We start from the raw sequence: 13,400 nt of genomic DNA on the forward strand, positions 1-13,400 counted from the left end.
TAGCTTCACTGCTTTGATAAGCTTAAATATATATCCTGCTGCATTCAGGGTTATTTATATGTATATGTAATTTATATGTTCACCAGACGGAGTGGGAGGAGAAAGACGGTGCTCACAAAATAACACTGTTCATCATGTCACCTGTCCACCTTCACTTGTCTGTCCATCTCTCCGCCTGGTTGGCTCATTTCTGCGTCCTCGGACCATTTTCTGAACATGAATATCTCTCCACATTTATTTTTTCATCAGAAGTTCTGTCAGCTCTGTTTTTCCCAACAGCACTTTTTCTTTTTTTTTTTTTGTTTTAGAAGTTGACTGATGTGCTCGGCCATCAGCCATCCATCTGTGATGAATGAGGCTCAGGAACAATTCTGCTCTGTCTAATACATCATTACCTGCTGCCCCGGCTTGTTCCCTCTCATTTTAGATGCATGTGTTTTCATACATTCATATGTGTTTGCTGTATTTTTTCTTACTGGAAAATAAAACTAACAGCTTTAATGCTGCTTGCATGGATTTAAATTACTTTTAAAAGATAATTTGCACAATGAGGTGTTTAAATATTGCTGTTCAATAAATAAATAAGTTCATTTTATTTCCCTTTGGTCAATGGAAACTGCAGTAATGATAAATGAGTTCCTCAGAGCTGACTTGTTGGAATTCCGGATTGCAGGTAGAAGTTCAGACTGGAGCCCTGGATTTTTATAATTGCATTGATGAGATTGTGCCAGCACACCTTTTGGTCACATTGGCCACAACGTTTCCTCCCAAGGTTTTACAGTAAAGTTGCAGCCTCATTGGTTGGTAAATGGGGGTTGGTTCTTCAGTTGTCTGTTTAAAGAGATTCATAATTTTTGTGTTCTTGTTTTTCCGCTGCTGCTTCTGATCTCACCAACTATCATTGTTTTGTCTTATGTGCCGCAATTTCAGTTGTCTGTGGGAATGACAACATTTATATCACATACCGTCAAGTGAGTCCTATCTCGAGGGAAATCATCTGGAAACACAACTTTATTCTTTGGATGGCCGCCTGGATTTAGTCCCTTGAAGGTCCCTATTGCCCACAGAGGACTAATGAGCTGACTTTAATGAGCCCAAGGTTATTAAAAAGACTTGGAACCTAAACTTGCCAGGGGTATGAATAATTTTTGACTCAATTGTTTAGCATCAGCATTGAGTTCTGCATTTGCTGCCAGGTCTCCTCCTTATGTGAAATGAGATCAGAAAATCTCCAAAAGGAGATGCTATGAAGGTATTCTGATCAGATCCCACCCATCAACCACACTCATCCAGCAGTGCTGTGAAGTGAAACTTGTAGCCCACAAAGTGCCCAAATGTTTCATCTCCGATTCATATAAAGTTTTCTGATCTGTCTCTTGACTAATTGTCGTTTTTTTTTATGTGTGTGTTTTTTTTTGGTGCAGTAAGGATCCCTTCCTGACAGTGACCTGTAGATCATTTCCTCTCTGCGTCTGTTGACATTAAAACAGAGCGTTAGCCAGCGGCAAACTAAATCCAGAGGATTTTCGGCCATAATGAAGTCCGGAGCAGCAGCAATATTAGCTTTATAGGCCATTCTTTTTATCTGCTTATTAACGGAAACATTGTCAGGGAGCAGAGCGATGCAGTGAGAAGGTTTCTGGGGCAGGGGAGCGGCGCTGTCGTTGCGTGAGGTATGATGGGTAATGAGGCTACAGATCCGAGGAGATGGATAGTGTAATTAAGCACTAGAGAAATTAGAACCCCTTTGGCTTGAGGTAAAAATTAAATTGAGCTCTAAAGGGTGCAGGTAGAAGGAGCACTAAGGTGGGGATTTACAATGTGATAAGGGTAACTGAACACTGACAGCGTAACTATGAAATGCATTCATTATATGTAAACACATAAATAAAACTCCACTCATTCACACCCTACAGTGAGGTAACTAAAGAGCTTGTTAAATATCTGAAAGATATTGGTTTTTTATAAAGTTTATTACATTTTTCTTCTGCTGCTGTTCTGCAAACTATAATAAAATTCCCTATAAAATACAACAAAACATATTGGAAACTGAAGCAAAATGTTGTATTATAAAAAGGAAAAGTAAATGAGGGACCTTCCACAAACCACCAGTAAAATACAGAGTACTCTTCTAAAGGAAAAATAACTTTTTAGTGCATGAAAACATAGTGATTATGCACTTTTATTAAAATTTTATATATTTGCCAGAGGCTGGTTTCTTTGCTTAAATTGTGAGTTTTGGGTATGCTCATTACAAAAATATCTAAGAAAATAATAATAATAAAAAAATGATAATAATTTGTGCAAAGCTGAACTGGACTGCTCCTTGTGGCGACTGGTGGTAAAACTCCACATGACTTCGTCTTACTTATCAAGCTAGAACATGGCACATGAAAGAAAGAAAAGTTCAGAATTTGAAGTTTTAAGTGGTGTGGGAGGAGGAGAAGGACAGTTCACACAGTGAGAAGATGAAAGGAAACCTCAACAGAATAGAAACCCTAAAGAAATGAGGGAAGGAGACAAACTGAGGAGGGGATTAAAAAGATGGACAAGACGAGTACAATACAATTAATAGGGAACATAAATTTTTACAAATTCTTGTTTTTAAGATTTCTTTATCACAGACTAAGAAGTAGTTTGGTTAAAACCTGTGATAGCTGAATATTGATTTATTTTAACATTAAATATCAACATTTACTTCACTGGTAAGGTTTGCATAAATTCATGACAAAGTTTCATTTCACTTTCACTTAAATATTTCCGTTTGATGTGAGCTTCTTCCTTCCAGCTGAGTTCATTTCTGTTTCACAAACCTCCTGCTCATCGTTCCTCTCAGTGAAAGCATCTCCTGGCAAGCGCATCAGCTGAATTTAGCCTTCATTTTCCTAATACAATCAGTTCCAACAAAACAGTCCTTCCCTTTAATAGGGTGACACTAGTCACTGTATGTCTCTCTCGTTGCTGATTGTCTCCCCATAGATCAAAACAAATCCTCGCTGCCATGAAAGTGGTATATGCCGAAGAAAATAACGTGAAAATGCGAGTTAATAATGAACGAGAACCATGTCTCTCCTCTCATCTTCCTCCTTTATCTCATGCTGCTGATCTGTTGAAGAAGGTGTTGCCTGGCAGCTTTAATTCTTTTGTTTTCCTCTGACGGGCCATCGACTGTATCTGTTTTCATTACTTATTGATTATGTGTGCCCCTGCCCTCCGTGAGGAACATCTGAAATCTAATTTCCCGTCCTATTGTGCGGCATGGCCTACAGAGATACAAACTGAGTATCCAACTGAGGTGAAATTAGTCACCTCAGTTGGATACTCTGCACTCCGTAATCAAACAATGAAATTACTTAGTTTTGAAAGGTGTTAATGTTTCTTGGAAAGTTTTGAATAGCACCACTCATAAATTATTGCAAAAATAACCATCAGTCCTGAAAACACACAACCATAATAGTTTGAGTGTTGTGTTTGAGGGTTTGCAAATTCTTTATGTGGAAGTGGAACTTGAATGCACTGTAGAAAGTGTGAATAATGAGAAAATATTTTCTGACACCTCATTGGGCATTTTGTGACTGGTTGACTAAAAGCAGCTAAAATTAACCCTAGCTGACTTAGCGCTCCTTTAGTTTATTTTCAGCTTGATGTCGCTTCAGGTGAGCGAAGTGAAGTGACAATATTCCTGCTGACAACTTCACAGTCGAATAAACTTGTGCTTTAATCAGCAGACCTGACACATTAACCATCACCAAATTATTATTTGATTTTTCACCGGATTGGTTTGGAAGAAACACGAAGCATTTCTTCTTCAAATGCAGAACTTCAGGTTCAAAGTTTTGATGTGGTATTTGATCTTAGTTTCACTTATACCTTCTCCATGTGTTAATAAAAACAACTTGACCGCAGATGGTCATATGAAGGGGTTACTGGATTGTCTGCTTTCAGAGTTCAGCTAAAATAGTATTCTTTATGAAAGTTGACAGGTTCCTGGTTCAGGAGGTCTTTGAGTGCAAAGTTTGTGCTCGCCATTAGCATTTGGTAACTTTAGTGCTCTCTGGGTTTGCCACTTGTCTCCTCATCAAGTTCAAAATCCTGAATGTTTAATAAATTGATTGTTGATGACTGATTTTTAGCACAGATGGAAGGAAAATGAATGTCCATTTTTAATACATCTCACAATGCCATTCACATTGTCAACATTCACAGTAATGTTTCGAGTAAGAAAAACTTTGTAATTTCTCACTAAATTTCAGGTTTATTTACTTGCGGTTTTTTTAAGATAATATGCAGCATCTTTAATAATATCCATACAAGAAAATACTGAAACTCCGAATAGACTTTATTGTTAAAAAAAGCCTATGGAGTATTTCAGAATCAGTTATGTTTGTATTTATTGTGCTGTAAGTTACCACTTATTCTGTCATATTTATTTTTTCATGAATAATTACTTCAACACTTTTGGCTCAAGAGGGTTGAACGAAACACTGTCCTGAAGGCACTGGGAGAATTTTTGATCAACTAAAAGCACAGCTGGGGATATAAACACATTTCTTCATAATTGATGCTGTTAAGCTTATCATCGTAGCAATAGTATGCATTATTAGACACATATCAACCATGTCTCTAGTGTCTGTAAAATCACCTCACTTCAGGGCGCCTCTGAGCGCAACTGTTTTGACCTGTGTTGACAGATTTTACACATCGCATTTTCATATTTTGATTAAATACATTTTAAACACATAGTTTGTGTTATTTAATGTTTCAAAAGGCAGACCAATAAAGGAAGTTGGAGAAATACTATTTGAAGCATGCCGTCAAGTTCTGACAAGGCCTTATAAGCCAGATCAGGTGAGCACAATGGGGCCTATGCCTTTTTGTTTGAACATTGACAAATCTTCATCAGGTCCGAATCTACCTGATGAAAGTGATACAGGTGTTTCAGCACCTCACAAGGTTTCAACATCATCATCCTGCATTACCATGTTATCTAGGAGTTCTGTAGATAGACGGACCCTTAATGTCTTTAACGTTCCTTTGAATCAACATGCTGCTAAGCTTTTGACTTTCCTGACAACCCATCTGCAACCAATGTCTTTACCAGGTCATGGACTTACACATAAAGAGGGAAATCCATACCCCTTCCACTTGTACAAGATCTGATTCGACACATCTGCAAGTTTGCTTTACGTTTTCGATGAGTAAAGCCTAGGGCAGGTACAGCACTGGATTGACGATGAGGTATGCCGGACCTTTTTTATTTCCAAATCCTCAGTACCTGCTCAATCCTGCCTCTTGTCACGTGTTCTTCTGACCTCTGAAAGAAGGCTTTTTTCCCTGTTTCAGCATCTTTCCATTTGGTCAACTGACCCTGAAAGACGGTAGCAAAGACGATCTGCCTCAGGAGTTTATACTTCGTAAGGGGGGAGACATCGGACATAAAAATGTGTCTCTGGCAGAACAACGATCCTTGAAATTAGTGTAGGGGAGAGAACAGCTGCATCCAAAGATCGTTGTCAGCTGATGTAAAATAATAGTTTCTTTCCGATGCAGTGCACCGTTCTGTTTAAAGTTCCTAAAGCAATACGGCTCAATTATGACCATGTAACGGAAATGGATGTTAAGGATTTGACCAGGCTCCTTGCCATTACTTATTTATTACCATAAATAAGTAATGGCAATAGTTATTTATACATGTATTTCTTGACTACAGTTTATACAGATGGACAATCTTAAATCCTGAACAAATGATTTCTACTTCGACTATCCATGTGGTATTTAGATGTAATGTGTAACGCTGACCTGCTAACAGTCATGTTAAATTGCCTGAGAGGACTTAATGAAATGCAAAGGAATGTTATTTAAATCCATAACCCTCTGCTGAAGGATAAGAGGAGTATGCTTTATTTATGTAAGCTAATTTAGGAGCAAGATATTGACCAGAGATCCCAGTAATGAGGAGCCGGGTGGAGGGAGGGAGATCTTTGTCGTCTCCCAGCTCTAATGGTCTTTGTCTCCCGCCGTCTGCTCCAAGTCACTCTGTAAGTGTCATTAGGATGCACAGGGAGTCGCTCCAGCTAAATATTGTGCTGGCTTCATTTAGCACAGATGAAACCGTGACTCAATGCGGACTCATAGAGCAACTGAGTCGCGTCGCAACCCAAATCATTTTAGTCGGCTGCTGAGAGAGTTATCTTAGCAGCCACCAGCACTGTGCATCGGAAGCCTCCGAGCCTATTAGTCCCTTTCTGGTGTGCTGTGTTAATTGGTGCTCAATGATTTCAGAGGCGGACTGACTGCTAGTCGGAGACTTTGCTGCTCTGAGCCTCATTAACCAGGTGATTGTTCTTCTCTTGTGGAGAGACATAAATGAAAGTCATGATCTCTCCTGGAGCTTTTTTTTCTCTTTAAGTCAAACGGTGGTAAGTGAAGGAATATGGAAAAATATGTAATACCTCTAAAGCTAAGCTGTTCTCTATCTCCCGTCCCCTAATGCATCTGTGGCTCAAACCAATTTGGTTTAGAGTCAGGTGGTCTTTGTTTAGTTTTTTTTTTTTCTTGTTTCTGCAATGTGTTGTGCTTGTGACAGAAATTTCACGTATGATGTTCAACTCAGGCTGAATTAGCTTTCTACCCCATTTGGTCTGTTTTAGCTTTGTTTTGTTGTTGTTGTTGTTGTTGTTGTTTTTTCAAATCCGCAGCTATCATAAACCTCATTTCTTTGAGCTATAGGGAGGCAATGTGCAGATGTGAAGGAGCAGTGATAGTTCACCGTACATTACCTGTTCAGCACTGAGTGGTAGACATGCAAATAGTCTGCCAGGCACAAGGAAGGAGACGGTGGAAGCACATCTATGCTTTCACTTCTTCCACCCACTGAAGAAGTGCTCTGACTGTTTGGCCTTAAGGTTGTCCTTGATATTTTAGGTATGCTACAGTCAGTGAGTTTGTAGCTGCCGTCTCAGGTGTTTGCTCTGAATTGTCTTTTGCAAACAAAAATATTCTTAAGGTACCATCAGTCATTTACTCTGTCATATTTGTCTGTTGAAAGCTACATGTGGCCTGCAGGTTGCCATTTAAACCTCTAAGTACTAAACGGAGCGTCGGCGATCAAGCCAATTTTGCAGAACCGTAATTCCACCACACTTTGTGCTATCTGAAAAATTCCAAAGGTTTCTGAAAGATGATACCTTGTGCTTTCCAGCCAATATCGGGTTATTACGTTAATTTCACCCCCACTGTAGCAGGGGGTGAAATTAATCTGAGGGGCGCTCCTTTAGTAACTTGCTGGGTATTGAAACTTCCAGTTGTTATAGATAAATGGGCAAATATATTTACTCACAGGACAGTTAAAGAACTGCGTACAATTAAAATAAGCAAAAATATCCAGGCGGAGATTTAAAATTTAGGACCTAAAGGGTTTTAAAGAGGCCTGCCAAATGCTGTGTTGGTTTTCAAGGCAGACCCTTCTGATTTTTTTTTTTTTTAAATTGTTGAAATAGAGTGTTGTACAGTAACGAATGTAACTGAGACTATTCTACAACTTTACTCCATCTCAACTCCACTGAAATTTATTCTGAAGTTAAAACATTAGTCAAAGAATAATTATATAAAAAATAAATTATAGAAATTATTTAACTGAATGATTTGGAGGTCAGATCTTTTCACAGTACATTGTAAGTTAAGGGACATAAATTACAGTTCCTGTTAAAATATTGTTGCTGGCCTAATTTTAAAGCCCGAATCCATCATGTGTGAATGTTTGATGGTGAAGTCGGAGTTTGAGCTGAATTTTCAGTTCAGCTAGTCCGAAGCCCGCAGCCAAACCACGAAAATCTCTTTTTCTTTTAATCAGTGCCTGACTGATGGCGTGCTGCAGATCTGACATAAACTTTCCTGGGATGCAGGTACAGTAGTTTTCAAAGTCAGCTATCAAGCGCTGGTGTCCTTCATGTTTTAGACACTTCCCCTGTTCGTCACACCAAATGAATATTTGATTAGCAGTCCTCTGCGGAACATAATGATATGCTTTGAAGGTAATTCAGCCATCTGAATTGAGTGTGGATCAAAATCTAAACATGCATTAAACCAGTCCTAGATAACTGAAGTTAGACACCACTGCTTTAGTGGAAATTAAAAAAAAATAATGAACCACATCTTTTTGTTGGCTGAGAACATGACTGAGTTGACAGTCATGTTGGCCATTTATTATTAATGTTTATCCTCTTGTCTGCGGGCAGCTGAAGAAAAGGTGAATATTGCTTGTGGCTACATGCTGTGATTTATTTCAAAGTGCCTCCAGTTTGTTTCAGGGTTCGCTCCTAATTATCGCCGCTTTTGCGGCTAATGCATTTTTAACCAGACTGATCAAAACAGTTCCGCTCCCAAAAGGGACCGTCTGATTTGGACATAATTCGTTTCCTATGCAGGCCAGTGATCAGGATGTAATCGGTTAAATTTTTAGAGCAGACACCAATTGGATGTTTTCTGCAAATTGAAGCATTGCTGGACTACAAATGGACTAAGCTGCACACAAATTGTACCCTTGGCTTCTTTTTTTTCTGCTTCTTTATTAATAATACATTACACCTGTCAAAAATCTGGGGACTTCTTGGCATATTTGCATAAATATATTTCTTTTAATATGTATTTTGCTTCCAGGAGAAGTTTTTTTTATGTATTTATTTTTTTCGAATCTGGGAAAAAAATAGTGTTCAAAGAACTACACCTAGCCCTCTTAAAATCTAATTTGAAGCATACATTTACAAACGTGTGAAAATTGAGCTGCAAACAGAAAAATGCTGCAAAGCAGTGCAGCGTGTTCTTCAGACCGTATATTTGAAGATTTGATGCAGCTTTTAAAGATTCACATCTAGTGGTTGCATCTGATTTATAATTATGAACTGAACTCAGAATATGATCAAGAGAGTGGCTGGCAGAAAAAAAAAAAAAAAACATGTTTTATTTTATTAACTAACTTCTTGCTAATTAGATCAGAGTTAGTTCATTAGATCCTGTTTTAGAGGCAACATTTGTTCCGTTGTCTTAAAAACTATTCGTTCGGTTGATTGCATTTTTTTCCCCTTGCCGATCCCTTTAAAAAAAAAAAAATGAAAAAAACCACAGACAGCGCTGCTCTCTAAAACAGAAGCTTTCACATAATAAAGATGGATTCGGTGCACTTAGGCGACTGACTGTTGATGATCTCGTGTCCTCGGTTTGTTCTCAGCTCTGAGGGATTCAGCTCGAGTTCAGCCAAGTTTGACTCATCAAACATTAAGCAGCAGGATTCCTGCGACCTGCCAGCTGTTCTCCTGCTGCTGTTTTCCTGCTTTTTCCTTGAAGGCGACCAGCCTTCATTTTATGCTCCTCTGCCTCAGCACGGATGCTTCTTCTTTTTTCTTTTTTTTTTCTACATTTCATCTTTTCCCCTGGTGGGAGCTCAGTCATAACACTCCTGCTGTCCTTTGAAGCATTTCTTGACCTTTTAGTCCGGACAGATCTTCTCCTGCAGAGAAACTTGGGCTCTAACTGGAGATGAAAGGCGTCTAAAAGGCTTAAACTATGGCTTTTTGTCCGAACACTGCAAGTGAAGAGCCTTCGTGCGGCTCCAGTTTGATGTTGGAAACTCAAAGTTGTTTGGCAGTAGTTTTCTTGAGGTGAAACCAAAACCAACGGCAGACATTGAATCCGTGATAAGAGGGAAGAAATCTCTTTTTGAGAAACAACTTTGAAGGATTTATTTTGTTTGGGGGGGGGGGAAGCGGAATAATTTCAGTTTTTTTTTTCTTCTACATTTATTGAAACATGTCAGAGACATTGAGTGGGAAAAAAGAACCCATGAAAATAATTTGGTGAAGTCAAGAACAAGAACACTTTTAAGCTGATTGACTTAGTAAAAACATTACAGAACCTCTCAGAATCTGTGCAGGTCCCTCTTCAGAGTAGCTCAAAGACTTTCTTTTGTATTCAGTTTTTTTCGACTCTTTGATCTGGTTCTCTGAACACTTGTACTTTGTTTTTGTGGTGTTCTGAATGCTTCGGGTTGTTGTCATGCCAAAAGATGAAGCTCTTCTTTCATGTGGCATTTGGAAAAAAAATCAGCATCCAAGTTCCAGAGGAAAATGAACAGGTCCATGATGCTGCCACTACTGTGCTTTACTGTTTTATCAGGATGTTCCTCCTGTGATTTGCTGCATTGTTTAGGTACCAAACATACCTTTTGGTTGCAACAGACCAGAACAAATTTTCCCACAAACAAATTTGAATAAATTTCAAACAGAATCGAGGGAAGTTTGTGGGTAAAATTCTAATAAAATCTGGACAGATTTGATTTTTAAAACTGTGTCTCATCCTGCTGGAACCAAAAATGCGTACATAGCCTTGGGGAAAAGATACAAATGTGTTGTGCAGTTTTTGTTGCTTTCTCTGTCATTACTTGTATTTATTTTTTGTCCTTGTAACAGTTTGACACACGTGCTTTAAAGCAAGAGCTCTCCAAGAGGAGGATGAGCTGAGAGTTCTGTGCTTCCTCACCCGTCTGTGGGCAGAAAGAGACATCTTTAAGCTCTTTAACTTGAACTGTGATTTTATATATATATCTATATACAGTATATATGTAATGTACAGAGGTGAGAGATGATCCAGGTGGTGCCAGAAAGTGGGAAAATGGGGCAGATGAAAGTCTAGCTCTGAGGATTGTTTTACTGCAGGAAAAGAGCTGCCTGGCTGAGTTTTCCACTATCAAGAGCTTATTTTTTTTTCTTAAAAGCAAGTCAGTTTAAGAACTGTGTTAGTTTGTGCGTCTTACATCAGAGCTGCTGATTTGAGCAAAGGTGTCAGAGTTGGATGAAGACTTTTCTTTAAGATTATTTTTTGACATTTTCCGATAGTGACATTTACAGTTCTTATGGTAAATTAAATAAAAGCAGAATTTTAAATATGACTTAAGTAAAAAGAAAAAGTTCACATTCACTCTTCTTCTTCTGTCTCAATCTATTTTTCCTTTTTTAAAAAAGAGATGTAATGGACATAAAAGCCAATAGCAACAAGAGAAAACAACTTTATGTGAAACTATAGATCGACATTACAATACACTGAGTCAATGAATTTTGGTATTAAAGTTTGGGTGAAAACTTATTTCTGAACTCTCTCTCTTTTTGTTATCAGTGCTTTCATTTTGTTTTCAATATTCATGTAGAAGTATTCATGTTTTGGGATGATATTGGTTTTACAATATCTGCCAGAAATGTAATTAAAATTGTGCTTGCGACTGCAATAACTATAGAAAATCTGAGAATAATAAACTTGTTCCATCAAAATGCACAGCAGCATATTTGTTTTTATTTTCCACAACACACTATTTTATTTTGGTTGGCATTTTTGCCACAATCGCTTTAAATTATGACTTTATCCAATTTTTGTCAATGCCTCATAACTGGGTGTGGCACTTTTGACTATCATAAAGGGCCTGATTTGATTTTTGTTTTTTGTACCCATAGTTAAATTTGGTCTGCTGCCATGAGTTAACCATCTTCACGTACACATTTCAATTTAGATGCCACAAAAAGCTATAAATACGGACAACCGGCAGCAAAATGTAGGTAATGAAAGTTTGATAAGGCTTTAACACCCAAAGCCGTGGTTCAGATAGAAGCAACTGAAGCTGCTTAGAGGATGAGAAATGTCCAGCCAAGAGCTATAACTGCCTGGTGTGTTCTGCTTGTTTCTCACTAATCCGTCTGCTATTGTTTTATCCTTAGAAACAGGTCAGGTATCTGGTTAAATTTAAATATCACATTTTTGAGTTTTAGTGAAGATTCAATTCAAGGCTGTTTGATGTTTTCTGTCTAGATCATCTGTTTGCAGCAGTGAACTTCCACACTGAAGTCATGTCCACATCCATGCTTTGTGTGTGCGCAGTCAGATGTGTTTTCTTGGGTTTTGCCTGTAAAGATGAAATGCACTTCAGACACCTGAAGCCAACAGGGTTCTGTTGAAATCTGTGAAGGCCATTTTGTTCTCCTCTCTTTGAAACTTCTCACGTGATACGATGAGAAGGAACTTAGTTTCTATTTCTGCAGTAAATCATACTCAATTTGGGTTTGCAACTTGCAGGTGAAAAATCTCCCAGCAAACTAAAAACATCAATTCTAATAGTTTATGTAGTTAAACTTTCACTTTTAACCTACATAATGTGCTTCAGTGCTCCGTTTGTCCTAATTCTCTGGAAATTGATCAATTATATATACTTTATCAAAAAAAATAAAAATCTCTTCTCTCTTCCTCCTCTCCCCTTGCAGCCTGCGAGCTGATGAACCAGGGCATCCTGGCATTGGTCACCTCGACAGGCTGCGCCTCGGCCAGTGCCCTGCAGTCCCTGACGGACGCCATGCACATCCCGCACATGTACATCCAGAGGAACGGCGACGGCTCCCCCAGGACGGCCTGCCAGTTCAACCCGAGCCCCGGAGGGCAGCGCTATACGCTGGCAGCCCGGCCGCCCGTACGCCTCAACAACGTCATGCTGACGCTGATGGAAGAGCTGCGCTGGCAGAAGTTCATCTTGTTTTACGACATAGAGTACGGTAAGGGGTCGACGCTTTTTGTTTGCTGCTCTGTTGGAATCTCAGAGGTAAAATTCAAGGCGTGCGCTTTAGCGGAGACGATTGCATCGGAAATCAAAGATGAGACAAAACAGCTCTGTTCCAGAAAGCATAGTTTGGAATAAGTGTATATGGATTTGTTGTTTTCTTATCAAAATGTTCTCCGCCTTGCTAATGCATGTTCCTGTTTTGTACCTACACTTTGCTGTTTTCTCCCCTCCTACTTAAATCTGAACAATTGGATATACTTTTACTTCTGTTGGTGGTTGCGTTATTGAGGAAGTATTAGAAATCATAAGTCTCTCGTTTTGTTTCTGTATATTATTTTTTGAACAATCCATAATGCATGAGTTGTTTCCAATTATTCTGTTTCTTTGCTCACTCTGGACCAATTGAGCGGGTGAATTTACAACAAATCACAAGTTGTGAAGGTGACGAATGGACACATGGTCGGTTTGAAATGTTTTGTTGGAGACCGCTGCATTTTGAGTGACTCGGTTACAAAATGGTGAAATGAGCATCACTGTTTCTGTTCCAGTTCTCTGAAACCTCAGAAGGACTGACATAAACATTCACTTCTGAAGTCTATGGAAGTATTGTTACAAGTGGGCAAAATCTCCCCGTTCCAACTACAGATGGAACCTAGCTTAAGCTAGAGGTGATCTTAATTTTACATCTGACTCGTGATGAAGCCCCTCCCATCTGCTAAATAACTGAATCCACCTGAATCAGATAATATTTAAAAAGTTGATCTTTTAATTTGTCACACTCTGTTTACCCAGCAGCTGAGGCTCTAGT

The 13,400-nt window shown here is 38.8% G+C and overlaps 1 protein-coding gene across 2 annotated transcripts in view; it reads left to right on the forward strand.

The window, feature by feature from the left end:
• The window catches only part of LOC102230826 (glutamate receptor ionotropic, delta-1-like), a 470,639-nt gene that overhangs the window by 249,157 nt on the left and 208,082 nt on the right, over positions 1-13,400 (forward strand). For both annotated transcript variants that reach the window (XM_023340569.1, XM_023340570.1), the window contains exon 3: positions 12,300-12,584. In XM_023340569.1, the coding sequence (XP_023196337.1) occupies positions 12,300-12,584 (285 nt within the window). The remainder of the gene's footprint in view (positions 1-12,299; positions 12,585-13,400) is intronic.

The sequence above is a fragment of the Xiphophorus maculatus genome, chromosome 10, assembly GCF_002775205.1.
Source record: "Xiphophorus maculatus strain JP 163 A chromosome 10, X_maculatus-5.0-male, whole genome shotgun sequence".
In the NCBI taxonomy this organism is placed as follows: Eukaryota; Metazoa; Chordata; class Actinopteri; order Cyprinodontiformes; family Poeciliidae; genus Xiphophorus; species Xiphophorus maculatus.